Genomic DNA, 16,659 nt, shown 5'->3' on the forward strand with positions numbered 1-16,659 from the left:
TAGAGATGACATTTGGAAATCTGTGGTGTTATTGGGTACAGTGGTGGCATTCCTCCTCCCCCTGAAACATGACAGTAACAGGCAGAGGGAGACAGATTTTTGAGAAAACGTGCAGCAGTGTTGTCAGTTAAAATGGCAAGTATCTTTGAATCTGTTTTCGCTTCTAATGTGTTTGCTGTGACCATGAATGTTTAGTAACGGCCTGACCACAGTAGGTTTACAGTGAAAATGAACATGCTCCATTCTGTGTGATTATGTGTATGCTTTAGTACACGCTCATGCAGGTTATATTCCATTGGTTTGTATGTGCTTATTAAGCAGTTAGAATGTAGCTATGTTAGAGGTGCACGTTTGTGTGACACTGCGTTGTAACTTGGAGCATAGTTGGCTGGTCATTGGGTAGTTAAACCTGCAAATGTTATACTCACTGCATTTGTTAAGGCAGCCTAATTTATTCTTTAAATGCTAGAGATTATCCCTCTACCTATTTACCCCTGAAGAAGGAAAGCAAACTTTTTGATGCATGTTGGGTTTTTCCCAAAGTGAGAATTTCCTCATGCCAAATCCATATGACAGTAGAATGAAGAGGAGGGTTTTGCAAACTGTCATTTGGTCTAACACTGCATTTTTGTATATCTGGTCATATGCCATTTACAGCCATATTTTGTATTTTTATCTTTTACATTTTGTTAAAACAAAGTATATTATTGTTTTATACACACGGTTATATATCGTTGCTTTAAAAGTTGGTGGTGTTTTTCCAATGGCCATTTATGACTGGAATGATGGCAACTTAGGCTCTGACTCTTGCTTCAGGCTTTACAATTTATCCTGTAGTGTCTGTATTTGTTGTTGTAGCCTTGTGTATTGCTGTAATATATTATATTATTTCCAGGCTGTAAGCTACTTTATAAACAGGACTTTGCAAAGCGATTAGGATTGAAATGCGTTACCTGCAACTACTGCTTCCAGATGTGCAAGAGAGGAGCATCTAAGGAGTTTGATGGCAAGCTGCGTGACTTCTGCAGTGAGGAATGCGGTAGAAAGTTCCACGACTGGTATTATAAGGTAATTTTAGAGTAGTGGTCTCCAAACTGTGGCCCTGGGGCCAAATGCAGCCCCCTGCTTGCCTATATCGGGTCTTTGGGGCAATATTCCGTCCACTAGCACCAACTTGCTTATTTAAATTTAAACAAGTGTTGGGAAAGTACAGTTTACACACCTGTTGGCGTGAGCTCACCCTTCTGGTGCTGATGTTATGCCAGTTTACTGTACAATATTTTTTTACCCCTGTCTATGCATTTATATATTTGGCTTTTTGTTTCTCCACTTTTGTGTGTCATACCAATACAAACAAAAGAAATAAAAATGAGAATGCCTAAACATTTGTAATTGTAACAATTTTCTGGGAGAAGTGGTGCATTATCTGACAGAAATGCAGGGATGCCAGTATTTTTGGCCATGACTGTAGATGCCACCTGTTCTGGTCTGGAGTGCTAGGTTGATCCTTCCCTTCCCCTGGGCTGTGGCAATTTCCTTTATTCGATTGGACTACCTTGCATAGCATTTGGTCAGATTTTGCTCCCTTCAGATTCCCTTTTTAGTACGATTTCCACATTGGTTTGACCCCTCTGTGGCTTTTGACCACCTCTCATTTGTACTGCTTTCAGATTTCCCAAATGACTAAATTCCTGCGTCACCCCGTGATTTTAGTACAGAAAATAAGATTTTTATACATAGAGTAAATGTTTTCCTTTAAAATAGAATTCAAGGGAAAACTTTTTCTTTTTCTTTTTGGAGAGCGCAATGGAAAGTGTTAACTGTTTTTTTTTTCTTCTTTTTGCCATCTGTATCCCATTGGGGAGATATCTCTTCACTTCCTGTCCCATAGCCAAAACAGGAAGTGAGAGGAAGTTCCTCCAAAGTGTGGAAATTCCAGGGTCACCAAACTTAGTGTCCCCTTTGGAAGATTTCCCTTCTATTCCAGTTCTTGTGTCTACCCAAAAATAGAGATGTTATTTTACAGAAAATCAGGGTAAATGGAGAAGGGAAATCACCCTAACTGGGGCACAGACCGCAATAAAAACTGACACGAGTTCTAATCTCTATTCACTCTATTCAAAACGTTAAAAAAAATAAAAATAAAAAATAACTTTGGCTTTTAGTGATTTTTTGAGGTATAGGTGTCCCACCTCTGTCCTGGTTGTTGGCCTTATGTACTGCTTACTCAGGCAACGTGGGCATAATGGTTATGGGAGGGGTTATACAGGACTGGCTTAACATTTTTGTTTACCAATGTACAAACCTCTTGAAGGCAGTATTAGAACTCTGAATATCTAAGAATAACTAAATACATGTATTTCTCAATGAACTTCAAAAAGGGGGGTAGCACACTTCCACCTGGCAGTACTAGGGTCGTTGGTTTGGATCCCAACCACGGCACCACCTATCTGAAGTTTGCGTGTTTTCCCTGTGTCTGCGTGGGTTTCCTCCAGGTACTCCGGTTTCCTCCCACACTCCAAAGACATGCTGGTAAGTTAATTGGATCCTGTCTAAATTGGTCCTAGTATGTGTATGTATGAATGCAAATTAGGGACCTTAGATTGTACGCCCCTTGAGGGTTAGGGACTGATGTGAATGTACAATATATATGTAAAGCGTTGCATAAATTGACTGCGCTATATACGTACCTGTAATAAATAATAAAAAGTATTTTAGAAGTACGTGTATTAAACCACACAAAGAGCCCCTCTGACCATCTATTATATCCTTTCACACTGGAAGTCAACAATAATATATACAGTATCCGGTCACCCTACATATAACAGTGTCAGTTCCCGTGAATGTAAACCAATGTTCAATATGTTGGTTATTAATATAGGTCCATGCGCCCTATTTAGATCTTCATATAGTCCCCAGTACTTGGTGCTTCTTCAAGACTTTGTGTACTGCAAAACAGTTTGTTCTCTTCTATTCAAAATACCTTGAAACAAATAAACTCAACATAGTGCATTATCCTTAATTGCCAGTATAATAGGTGCGTGTGAAATACAATCCGTGTCCCTGTGATTAATTCATAAATACCTTCCCTAACCAAAATTAATGACCAATAACTTAATACTCCACATTCCTCAATACACAGTGAGTATGTGCCACGCCACACTATGAATAGTGACCATACAGTGAGTATGTGCCACGCCACACTATGAATAGTGACCATAAAGTGCAATCAATCCGGTGTTCCTCCTGTCAATCCAAGTACCTTACCGAATCAACAGGTAGTGTAGGCTAAGTCAATCAAATAAAGTGCTCAAGGACTCTGCTGCCCCTACAAGGTCAGCTATTAGTCCTGTGATGTGAACTGATGCCACGCCAGACTTGACAAAGTGGTCAATATCCTCAGTGGTCTGAATATTAAGGCACCTGTCAACCGATATACCTTACCAGAAGAGAGGTAATGCAAGCTTGACTCAGACCCAATAACCACTCCAGGCTCTTGCAACCAATGCTTAAAATCAGCGATGAGAATACCCAGAAAGAACATACAGTATCATCATGCAAAACCTACTTAAATGTATTGTGAAACTTTATTTAAAGTGCTTACATCAATGCAGAGTATATGCAGCTTTAAAATCTGCTTAATAGCTCACTATTTCCTCACCAGTTCGGACCTCATCCAAGATGGCCACCGTGGTACTTCAGTAACGTCTGGTGTCACGTCTGGCACATTTCATCATCACGACTTTGAAAATATTCAGACCACTGAGGCTATTGGCCACTTTTGAAGTTTGGCATGGCACCAGTTCACATCACAGGAATAATAGCTGACCTTGTAGGGGCAGCAGAGTCCTTGAGCACTTTATTTGATTGACTTAGCCTACACTACCTGTTGATTCGGTAAGGTACTTGGATTGACAGGAGGAACACCGGATTGATTGCACTTTATGGTTACTATTTTAGAGTGTGGCGTGGCACATACTCACTGTATGGTCACTATTTAGAGTGTGGCGTGGCACATACTTGCTGTGTATGAGGAATGTGGAGTATTAAATTATTGGTCATTAATTTTGGTTAGGGAAGGTATTTATGAATTAATCACAGGGACACGGATTGTAATTCACACGCACCTATTATACTTGTGATTAAGGATAATGCACTATGTTGAGTTTATTTGTTTCAATTTATTTTGAATAGAGGAGGACAAATTGGTTTGCTGTACACAAAGTCTTGAAGGAGCACCAAGTACTGGGGACTATATGAAGATCTAAATGGGGCACATGGACCTATATTAATAACCAACATATTGAAGATTGGTTTACACTCACAGGAACTGACACAGGAAGTGCAATCAATCAGGTAGTGTTATATGTAGGGTGACCTGATACTGTATATATTTTGAGTACAATTTTTTTTTTTTTTTTGCTACCAAAAATAAAGTATTACGAGTAAACAACATTTATTTCTAAATTCTGCTTAGAATGCAAACGTACCATTTTTTTTTCCTGGATCCTCTAGGCAGCCAGATGTGACTGCTGTAGAACTCAAGGAACACTTAAGGAGAAAGTACAGTGGCGTGGGTTGATAAAGAATTTCTGTGACCAGCACTGCTTACTCCGTTTCTACCTCCAGCAAAATGAGCCTAACATGGCGACACAGAAAGGCCCGGAGAACATGTATCTAGGTAAGTGACAATTTACTTTATCACGTTGGACTTATGTTGGTTTGTACTGGATCGGCATCTACCAGCTGACATACCTGTGTGGAAAGGGAATTGAGCTCTCCTGTAACACTGATATATTCTCTATAAAGTAGATGATACTCCAAAGGATATATGGTAATCATCTTTCATTTTAGACAGAATGTGTCTTAATGTGTGCTATTTAAAATGTAGAAAATGTGTATCCACATGAATCGAATCAAGTAAATGCTACAAACTAAGCAATAACCTGCAACAGATATTAATGCCATTAGAGTAAAATTTAAAAACCAAACCCAAACCTCCCTTTACTCTCTGATGGATGTATGGTCTTCAAATAATAGAAATTAGAGAATAACTGTCCTGAGCAATTTACAACAGTCAGTTGTTTAAGATGGAACAGTTAAAGCGGAACTTTATCCATAAGAACTTGCTTAAAAAAAAAATACAAAATGTATTCGCAAGAAACATACATTCCATGTAAATAAATATGCTGCCAAAATTGGTGTACTGTAAATTGCCTCCAGCATTGCTCCTGTTTCTTCTTGCTGTAGGCCATTTTGTGGAAGTCCGGAGCAGTCACTTCCTTAACGAGAACGCTTTCCCTCACCTTTTTCCCCAAAACCATGTCACTTTCTGTAATTAAAATGTGTGCATTTCCAGCCTTGATTGTATCTCTTGGTTCAGCTAGAAGGGAAGGCTGCAGTAGCTGACAATGTTCATGTTCACAGCTGCCATTGCAGAGGGAGAAAGGAAAGAAAATCAGGGAGGTAAGACACCATCTTTGTATGTTTAAAGCAGGCCATAGATTATGCAATTTTCTTTCCTTCCACCACTGACTGTGTTGATGGGGGGGGGAAATCCTTCCAACAGCTATATTGTGTTCTGCTGGCAGGGAGCCTTCCCGGGGGGCTGTGTAAAGCATTTGTGTTTGGACCATTAGTCCAAGCAGGTGCATTGTGCAGCCTCTGGCATATAACTGCATACAGCTGCATCTTGTAATTCATCCCAATGGAAGGCTGTATGCGGTAGCTGCGTTTCCCATGAGAGTGATTACACAGGCTCTGTAAGCTGTATGGCCGTGTGCGTGAAGCACAAAACGGTTATCCCCTAAAGTTTTGTAAACAAGAACTGTTGAGGGACAGGGATTTATTTGGTAAGGGTGTCCGATTCAATGTGCGCAGTCCATTTAGATACTGTAGACTAGAGCTTGGTGCTTATTGTGTTTTACTTGGCTACTTGTCACCATATGATTTTTTTTTTTTTTTCCCTAAACTTGTGTTTTTATTTACAGACCAAGGATTTCAAGGCCCACGAGCGAGACCAATGGTCAGTAAAGATTGTTAAATAGCCAGATATACCAAATATTGTGTTTTTGTCAATAGTGAATGGTTTGTGTATGTATGTGTACACTCACCAGCCACTCTATTAGGTACACCTTGTTAGTACCGGGTTGGACCCCCTTTTGACTTCAGAACTGCCTTAATTCTTTGTGGCATAGATTCAACAAGATGTTGGAAACATTCTTTAGAGATTTTGGTCTATGTTTACATGATCGCAGCACGCAATTGCTGCGGACTTGCTGGCTTTACATCCATGATGCGAATCTCCAGTTCTACCACATTCCAAAGGTGCTCTATTGGATTGAGATCTGTTGACTGTGGAGGCCATCGGAGTACAGTGAACTCATTGTCATGTTCAAGAAACCAGTCTGAGTTGATTTGAGCTTTGTGACATGGTGCATTATCCTGCTGGAAGTAGCCATCAAAAGATGGGTACACTGTAGTCATAAAGGGATGGACATGATCAGCAACAATACTTGGGTAGGCAATTGCATTTAAACAATGCTCAATTGGTGCTAAGGGGCCCAAAGTGTGCCGAGAAAATATCCCCCACATCATTACACCACCACCACCAGCCTGAACTGTTGATACAAGGCAGGATAAATCCATGCTTTCATGTTGTTTATGCCAAATTCTGACCCTATCATCTGATTACACTGTTCAACAAATTTTTATTTTTTGCCAGTTTTGGAAACAAAAGGATCCATTTCTTAATGAATTTCACATTCTGAGTTCAAATATAACAATGAAATTTGTCAATTATAATTATCACTGCTGAAATCAAGACTTAGACGAGGCAATGTTTTTCAAATAATCCTTTTGTCCAATTTTGGTGAGCCTGTGTGAATTGTAGGCTCTGTTTCCTGTTCTTGGCTGACAGGAGTGGCACCTGGTGTGGTCTTCTGCTTCTGTAGCCCATCTGCTTCAAGGTTTGATGTGTTGTGTGTTCAGAGATTGTATTCTGCATACCTTGGTTGTAACGAGTGGTTATTTGAGTTACTGTTTCCTTTCTATCGAAACAGTCTGCGTATTCTCCTCTGACATCAACAAGGCATTTTTGTCGATAGAACTGCAGCTCACTGGATATTTTCTCTTCTTCGGGCCATTCTCTGTAAACCATAGAGGTTCTTGGGCGTGAAAATCCCAGGAGATCAGCAGTTTTTGAAAAATGCACAGACCAGTCCGTCTAGCACCAAAAAAAACATGCATTGTCACTTAAATCCCCTTTCTTCCCCATTCTCATGCTCAGTTTGAAGTTCAAGTTGTCTTCACCAGGTCTAGATGCCTAAAATGCATTTGAGTTACCAAAACATTTAACAGGTATACCTAATAAAGTGGTATGTGTTTGTAAAAGAAAAAAAAATATATATATATAGATAGATATGTGTGTGTATGGGAAAAAAGTAAAAAATACAGGTGTACCTCAGTTTACAAATGCCTCGGTAATGTAATTTTTGGTTTACGAATGAAAATAATGCCTTGGTTTACAAATTTGTTTCGCAATACGAAGTGTATATCAGTGCCGACTTTTAAATGCGATTGCTGGCTTTTTTTTTTTCTTCACCATAGTTCACAGAGCTGTCACTTTTCCCAGAGTTAAAGGAAGCTTTGTTTCTTTTAAGAAACTAAAAGGACACATTGTTTCTTTTAACTTGGGGAAATAAACTAAAAATAAACTTTCTCTTTTTAGCTGGGGGGAAAGTGACAGCTGGATCTCTAAGCTATAGTGAAGGAAAAAAAAGGTAATTACATTTAAAAACCGACACCATAATAAATAAGCAAACGGCGTGTGGTCCCCCCTTCCATCCATACTAAGCCCTTCGGGTCTGGTGTGCATTTTCAGGGGAACTCCCTCGCATGTGTCACATGGGGCTGGGTCACTCGGGTGATGTCCCCGGGTGGCCCTTACCTATTTAAGAACTGTCAAACAACCGGAGCAGGCAGACTGCTGGAAGCCATCGCGAGAGGCGGAGCCCTTTTTTTGTTTTTCGGGGCGGTGGCGGGCATCGTGATTAACGTTGGATCTACTGCGGGGGGATATTCTTTTAGTTTTTTCTTTTAATAAAGGACTTGTCAAAGACTGTGTCCTGTCTTTTTTTTTTGACACTACGCTTTTTGTGAATGAGTATCTGGACCATGTACCCCATACACATTCACATGGGGTGGCCGGAATCTGGGGGCCCCCTTGTTAAAGGGGGCTTCCAGATTCCATTAAGCCCCCTACCTGCAGACCTTCGCAACCACCGGCCAGGGTTTTGGGGAAGAGGCCCTTGTCCCCAAAGTGGGGGGCCCCACCTGCCACAAAGCACCCCCCCATGTTGAGGGCATGTGGCCTGGCATGATTCGGGGGGAGGGCCCTCGCTAGTCTCCCCCGTCTCCCCCACCCACCCCTCTTTCCAGACCTGCCGGGCTGCATGCTCAGATAAGGGTCTGGTATGGATTTTGGGGGGACCTCCATGCCATTATTTTTTTTTTTGTTAATGTTGGTGTGGGATTTACTTTAAAAATCCATACCAGACACAAAGGACTTGGTATGGATGGGAGGGGGGACCCCACGCCGTTTATTTTTTTTCAATTGCCGACAATTCTTTTACATTCAGCTGTCAGTGGGGAACCACGCTGACAGCTGAAACATTAACATGTGGTTGTCATTACTAAAATGTTGCATGACTTGATAAAATAGCTCCTGCGGTATTTTAGTATTTACTTTTTTCTGACCTCAGGAACGGATTAATTGGTTTTCAATGCATTCCTATGGGAAACAGCGTTTCGGTTTACAAATTTTTCGCTATATGCAAAGTCCCGCAGAACGAATTAAATTCGTAAACCAAGGTGTGTGTGTGTGTGTGTACAGGTGAAACTTAAAAAATTAGAATATCGTGCAAAAGTTCATTTATTTCAGTAATGCAACTTAAAAGGTGAAACTAATATATGAGATAGACTCATTACATGCAAAGCAAGATAGTTCAAGCCATGATTTGTCATAATTGTGATGATTATGGCTTACAGCTCATGAAAACCCCAAATCCACAATCTCAGAAAATTTTAATATTACATGCAATCAATAAAACAAGGATTGTACATAGAACAATATCGGACCTCTGAAAAGTAGAAGCATGCATACGTACTTGGTACATGTAATGAGTCTATCTCATATATTTGTTTCACCTTTTAAGTTGCATTACTGAAATAAATGAGCTTTTGCATGATATTCTAATTTTTCTAGTTTCACCTGTATATGTATGTATATATATGTGTGTATATATATATATGTGTGTGTGTATATAGTGTGTGTTTATTTTTGTAAGATACTCCTCTTATTTTCTCTCCTTGTTTCAGGGTATAAACTGCACTCCTGTAACAACTAAAGACATGAAGAATAAGGCTGTCTTGTGCAAGCCGCTATCCATGACAAAAGCCACCTATTGCAAACCACACATGCAGACTAAGACTTCTCAGACAGGTAGTTTGTCATTGTTTTAAATACTTCTAGTCTGAATTACTTTAAAGGTGACAATATACTTGGAAAACCTCTATATTGACATGTTGATCAGCTTCAATATTATTTGGACACTATACAAGGTGCCTAGCCTTTGAACAACAGTAAACCACCCTTCACTGTCCCAAAAGCAAACTTCCCTTAATTTCAGAACTGTGGCTTGCAGCAGTCCTCACTTCCTACAGATGGGTATAGTCTTTCCACTGGCCAGATCTGCATAGTTCATTGCCATAGACTTCTATGTGTGTATCTCTCAAGTAGGTGCAGTATCATACAACCTTATTTCTTGCACAGGTGCAGCCAGGGAGGTTACTTTAGTTGGTCCTCTTTAAAGCTAGGTTCACACCTGTGTTGGTGGTTGCTGCAGCGGAGCCTGCACCTCTTCCTGCAGCCACAAATAACCCGCACCGTGAAACGCAAGCGCTGCGGGCGGGTGCCATTATTTCCAATGGAACGTCCCCTGCATTGGAAATTGCGCTGTACTTGCAGTTCCCATGAGGGCTACGATTCCAACATTAGTGCAGGGACTTTTTTTCCTGTATTTCATGAGGCACAGCAGCCCATTCAAACCGTTGCCTGCATGGCTGCATATATGTGAACCTAGGCTAAGAGATTGTCAGGGCTAGAGTTCAACACCTAAGTCCTTTAGGCAGGCATAGGAAATGTGTAGAGAAGTTGCCTCATTCCTGTGACTATTTGGTGACTTTTCAACATTTCAAGCAAAGAGCTATTTTATGACCACTGTAGGTGGACTATTTTTTACATGTTGAAAGCATATAATTGTAGCAAAAATTATGTATTATCACATGCAACTTGACTGCTACATGGCATACAGTTGAAAAAATTGGGGTGGAGTTTTTAAGATTTCAAATAATTACCACATTACCTGCTCTGTGCAGTTGTTTTGCACAGAACAGTCTCTTACCTTCTTTTCTGGGGTCACTCATCAGCGATCTCCCGTCCTTCTGTTCTCTGAGTGCGCCCATACCTGTGTGCTATGGGGACAATTATGCGGGCACACTCCCAAGCTGAACTGTGTGCGTCATTACATACCCTATGAGAAGAGGGAGAGAGTGCTCCTGCAGCTGGGCACAGCGCCAGATCGAGCAAAGAGTTGGGTAGGTATTTGGTGAGGTTGGGGGGGGGGGATGTGGTGGTGATAGAATTAAGTAGTAAGACTTTTTTTTTTTTTTTTTACTTTAGTGCAGGAAATGTAGTAAGGTAGAATAAAATGTCTTGCCATTAGAGCCACTTTAAAGCCTAAATCCATATTTAATATCCCTTTGCTCGTCCAAACAAACTATTTAGTGCACCAACAGGTGCGCTTGCTGGATGCACTGTATTAACTGTTAGCATTTGCCTGAATTTCATTCAAGAACTCTCCAACACAACAGCTTGGGACAAGAATTTTTCTCTTGACCTACCCTGCTCCTTATTTTGACCTACTCATGCTCCAATCCAGCCAGTTCCCTATCTTAGTACAGTTCAAGTCCTGTCCTGACAATAGGGAACGCTTTCCTTCCCTATCACTGGCAAGTGATAACACATGCTAGCCTTTCAGGTGGGTGTACAGGCACACTCTAAGGGGCTAGTGGTTAAACTGCATTAGAAGACTGTGCTGAATGGTGTTTTTCCTATAAAACTTTTTTGCTTTTTTTTTTTTTTTTGCTTTTGCATTGGCTAATGTCCCCCAATGGCCAGAAGATTCGATCCTGATAGACTTCAGTGGGGTCCCCATGTTTGGGGATCACAGACTTCCTGCTAGGTTCAGTGAATATCCAGCAAATCAAACTTTGCTTGTTCCTTTATACCACAGATTTTTATTTGTATTTATGCAGTGATGCAGATGGCATTATAGTAAATTAAGCCAATATTTCATTAATCATCCTTCTCGTATGTTGTAAAACATGGCAAGGAATGTAAAAATTAGTCAATTTTACTATTTTTCTCCCCCTTATTTAGAGGAAGACCCTAACACAAAGTATGTTCCAGTGCCTATTCCAGTTCCAGTGTATGTGCCGGTGCCTATGAATCTTTACAGTCAGAAAGTACCAGCTCCCACAGCAATACCTGTCCCCGTAAGTTTAAAAAAAAAAAAAAAAAATGTTAAATGTCCTTCATTTGTGCTGCAGAATAGATGACCGTGTCCAATTTACAACAAACTTGTATTGAACTGTTGCCTGAGTCTAGGGTCCACGTTAATTGTCAACCTTTAAGACCTGCTGCCTCTGCATAACATTTGTTTTCTTTGTGTAAGATGAAGGAATAGGAAAAGGATTGTGTACACACACACAACCCCCCCCCTCCCCCATACACACACACAACCCCCCCCCCACACACACACACGCACACACACACGCACACACACACAGACACACACACATACATAGCCTGTGTATTGAAGACATTCTTATAAAAAAATATATTATTTGACTGTTGAGGGTAGTAATGTTTAATCTTTCTTACAGGTTCCTGTTCCTGTTTTTGTGCCAGTTGATTGGGACAAAATCAAAGAATTAAATGAAGAATTTAAGCTGAAAGACTTACAGCAAGACATGGACCTAAAGGTAAAAGATGCTCTAAAGGTTGAGCTGGAAAAGCAGGAAGAGATGCAGGAATCCTTGTCATTAAAGGATGAAGACTTGGAAGAAGAGGAAAAAGTAAAGGTAGAAGAACAGGAGGACAAAGAAGTGTTATTGAATACACTGGTAAATGATGATGAGCTAAGAGATGATGATGAGCTAAGAGATGATGATGATGACCTAAGAGAACATGATGAGTCTTTGAAAGAGGAAGTTAAGGAAGAAGATGATCTCAAAGAAGATCTAAAAGAAGAAGTAAAGGAAGAAAATAACCTGAAAAGGGAAGAAGAGGTAAGAGAAGATAATGAAGAAGAGGTAAGAGAAGATAATGAAGAAGAGGTAAGAGAAGATAATGAAGAAGAGGTAAGAGAAGATAATGAAGAAGAGGTAAGAGAAGATAATGAAGAAGAGGTAACAGAAGATAATGAAGAAGAGGTAACAGAAGATAATGAAGAAGAAAATCTGTCAGGTGAAAGCCCTTTTCATCCTGTAGAAGTTGTGGAAATAGAAGATCCCATAAGTGAAGAACAGACATCGTGTAATGTTACTGGTATGTAGACTTAAGCCCTGTCACTCTCCAAGAACTTTAGCAGATAGGTAAAATTAAACTAATACAGCTGTTTTTACCTGCAGATGAAATACAAGCTGATGAATCTAAAAGCTGCAGTGCCCATAGCCCAGCAAGCTTACCAGATGTGCCATATGAGCCAGAGCTGGACATTGAAGATGATTTTCCAAGGGGTAAGTTTAAATGTTGAAACTTAGTCATTTCAAATTGATTAATACCCAGTTTTTTTTGTAGTACAGACACACACTTCTCTGATGCATTTAGATGTATTACCCATCTGGCTATTATTCAATATAGGCTACATTGTTCATTTAAATAGATAGATCTGTGGTCGAATAGAAGCAGGTTGATTTATATGTCTCCACTAGGAAATTCACTTTCACTGGTGACCATTATCTCTGGAACAAAAAGTGATGAAGAATCCAAAATGTTATCACCAGAATAGAAGTGGAGAGGGAAATCTGCTAAGGGGCGTACCAGTTCTGGTGACAGCTGTCTAGGGGGGTTAATTTAAAGTGATTGTAAATGCTAACATTTTTATTTTCTTTAAATAACAAACATGTTATGCACTCACTGGCCACTTTATTAGGTACACCTGTTCAATTGCTTGGTAACACAAATTGCTGATCAGCATGGCAACAACTCAGTGCTTTTAGGCATGTAGACGTGGTAAAGTTTAAACAGAGCATGAGAATGGGGGGAAAAAGGGGGATTTAAGTTACTTTCAATGTGGTTGGTGGTGCCAGACAGGCTGGTCTGCATATTTTTCAAAGACTGCTGATCTACTGGGATTTTTACGCACAACCATCTTTAGGATGTACAGAGTATGGTCCAAAAAAGAGAAAATATCCAGTGAGCTGTAGTTGTGTGGACAAAAATGACTTGTTGATGTCCGAGGAGAATGGGCAGACTGGTTGCTGTGACATTCAGATTGTAGGGTCAGAATTTGGCGTAAACAACATGAATACATAGATCCATCATGCTTTGTATCAGGGGCTCAGGGTGGTGGTGGTGGTGTAATGGTGTGGGGGGATGTTTTCTTGGTACTAGCAAGGTGTAACTAAGTGGCCGGTGAGTGTACTTACCTGCTCTGTGCGATTCCATTGTGCAGAGCAGCACCAAACCACCTCTTCTCAGGTCCTCATATGGCGCTCCTGGCTCCTCCTCCTCTTTTTGGTGCGCTACCGTAAAAAGTCACTTCCTATTATGGCACACCTGTGTGCTCTATCCTGAGCTTCCCTGCCTGTGTCCAGTGACACAGACCATCTCAGTCTCGCCTCCCCGTCACAGGATTTGAATGACAGCCATAGGAACCAATGGCTCAAGCTGCTCTTGGCAAAGCTTGTGAGCGGGGAGGAAAGGAGAGAGCCACTGCTCTTGTGCACAGTGTGGGATTGAGATTGTGCTCAGGTAAGTATTAGGGGGTAGAGGGATCATACTTTAACGTAAACATTTTTTACCCTAATGCAAGCAGTGCATTAGGGTTAAAAATGTTTAGGCTTTACAACCGCTTCAATCGTACAGTACAGGACTTGTAGCCATAGACCATAACTTATATGGTGCTACCTTTATGTAATTGGATACTGGCAAAAGCTTTGCAGGGAATGCCCCCACAGTGCATCCTCATAAAATCCCATCAACTCTGTGGGACTCCACTTTTTTTTGTTAGTGTCCTTATGTGATGGACCTCTTCTCTTTCCTCTGGAGAAGTTTTTTGCCCTGGTGCAACAAGTGTAATTAGCTACAGGATTCTATACAGGTTCAGAGCCATGGACCATTCCTATGGCACCTTGTGTTCAGTCTTCTGGCTTGAAAAAACGCTAAGTGTATGTCCAGCTTTACTCAGCAGAGTGCAAATTTTTGAACATTGGGGGGGTTTATTTAATAAGGTCCCTTTCAGGTGTGCAGACCGTTGAGGTCCGCCTGTCAGTTATTCAGGAGGATCCAATCGGACCACCCATTGTTCTCTGAGTAGGTGGATGTAAATGGACGTGTCTGTTTACATCCCCCTGTATCCATTCTCCTAAAAACAAGCAGATGGGGGATCCGCTCCCCATCTCTCTATCAGATCAGACAACAGACGGATGTAAAGGGACAGGCCGCCCCACAGAGAACAGCAGGCTATGTATGTGTCTACGCTGCACAAGCGGAGCAGACATGGACCTGCCGTCTGCTCCTGCTGAGCTCTAAAGCATTTACAACACTTTTTTTGGTTTTATGGTTGTACTAGAATCCCCAGCTCAAAATCAGTTAAACTGTACAGTAGTACACCGTGTTCCAAATTATTATGCAAATGATATTTTTCTCCTTTACCTAAATAATTGATGTAAATAACAGTCCACATAATTCTCATGTTATCAACTATTAAGAGTACAATTCAAATTTTATTGAACAAACCTTCTAATGATAAGTTGTTTTTTTTTTGAACATAAAAAACTTACAATGCACTGTTCCAAATTATTACACACAGTAAGTTTCAAAACACTTTATAGGTTGTAAAGACCCCTTATTTGATAGCAGCTTCAAAAGTCTTGCATCCATTGAACTTGTGAGTTTGTGGATAGTTTCTGCTTGAATTTGTTTGCAAGATGTCAGAATAGCCTCCCAGAGCTGCTGTTTGGATGTAAACTGCCTCCCACCCTCATAGATCTTTTGCTTGAGGATGCTCCAAAGGTTCTCAGTAGGATTGAAGCCAGGGGAGGATGGAGGCCACACCATGACTTTCTCTCCTTTTATCCCCATAGCAGCCATTGATGCAGAGGTATTCTTTGCAGCATGAGATGGTGTATTGCATGAAGATGATTTTATTACGGAAAGCATAGTTCTTCCTTCTGTACCAGAGAAGAAAGTGGTCAGTCATAAACTCCACATACTTTGCAGAGGTCATCTTTACACCTTCGGGGACCCTAAAGGGGCCGTCCAACTCTGTTCCCATGATTCCGGCCCAAAACATGACTCCACCACCGCCTTGCTGACATCGCAGCCTTGTTGGAACAGGGTGGCCGTCCACCAACCATCCACTACTCTATCCATCTGGACCATCCAGGGTTGCACGGCACTCGTCAGTGAACAGGACTGTTTTAAAATTAGTCTTCGTGTATTTTTCTGCCCAATGCAGCCGTTTCTGCTTGTGAGCATTGGTTAGTGGTGGCCGAATAGAAGGTTTATGCACAGTTGCAAGGCTCTGGAGGACTCTACACCTTGATGTCCGTGGGACTCCAGAGGCACCAGCAGCTTCACATATCTGTTTGCTGCTATGTAATGGTATTTTAGCAGCTGCTGTCTTGATCCGATGCATGGATCTGGCAGAAATCTTCCTCAATGTGCCTTTATCCGCACAAACCGTCTGTGCTCTGAATCAGCCACAAATCTCTTAATAGTGCGATGATCACGCTTACGTTTTCGTGAAATATCTAATGTTTTCATACCTCGTCCAAGCCATTGAACTATTTCACTCTTTTCGGCAGCAGAGAGATCCTTTTTCTTCCCCATATTGCTTGAAAATGGTGCTCTGCTTAATAATGTGGAACGCCCTCCTTTAGTAGTTTTTCCTTAAATTGGGCTCACCTGCCAATATAATTATCACAGGTGTCCGAGATTGCTTTCAGTGATCAAAAGGGCCCTGAGACACAATGCCATCCATGAGTTAAACCAGGGGTCCTCAAACTACGGCCTGCAGGCCACACTCGCCCGCCGGGCAGGGGCGTATCTGCCGCGAGGCAGGGGACTAGGGTTTGGCAGGTCGGGAGAACTCGGCAGGTCTCGGACAGGAGGCAGGAGGGCGGGATCAGCAATTCTAGAACAGGGGAAGGGTGGGCTTGGCTTATGAACCCGCACCACTCACCTGGCCTCTCTGCAGCCAGCCGGCCATCTATTCTGATCAGTTCATGCAACCATCACGGCCGGAGGGTGGAGCCTAGAGCTGACCATGAAGAGGGGGAGCAAGAGAGGAGACTCCATCACTGCATGTT

The 16,659-nt window shown here is 41.4% G+C and overlaps 1 protein-coding gene across 1 annotated transcript in view; it reads left to right on the forward strand.

Moving 5' to 3' along the window:
• The window catches only part of LOC149470236 (zinc finger MYM-type protein 2-like), a gene marked incomplete at its 3' end in the record, with an annotated part of 114,422 nt that extends 101,561 nt beyond the window's left edge, over positions 1–12,861 (forward strand). The window contains exons 10-16 of the mRNA XM_089666027.1: positions 896–1,068; positions 4,516–4,681; positions 5,991–6,025; positions 9,379–9,502; positions 11,501–11,616; positions 12,007–12,670; positions 12,754–12,861. Coding sequence (XP_089522153.1) covers positions 896–1,068; positions 4,516–4,681; positions 5,991–6,025; positions 9,379–9,502; positions 11,501–11,616; positions 12,007–12,670; positions 12,754–12,861 — 1,386 coding nt within the window. The remainder of the gene's footprint in view (positions 1–895; positions 1,069–4,515; positions 4,682–5,990; positions 6,026–9,378; positions 9,503–11,500; positions 11,617–12,006; positions 12,671–12,753) is intronic.
• Positions 12,862–16,659: the final 3,798 nt, after the last annotated feature.

This window comes from Staurois parvus, unplaced genomic scaffold (genome assembly GCF_062004578.1).
Source record: "Staurois parvus isolate SC_StPar_1 unplaced genomic scaffold, SC_StPar_1.0 ptg000050l, whole genome shotgun sequence".
NCBI classification, from domain to species: domain Eukaryota; kingdom Metazoa; phylum Chordata; class Amphibia; order Anura; family Ranidae; genus Staurois; species Staurois parvus.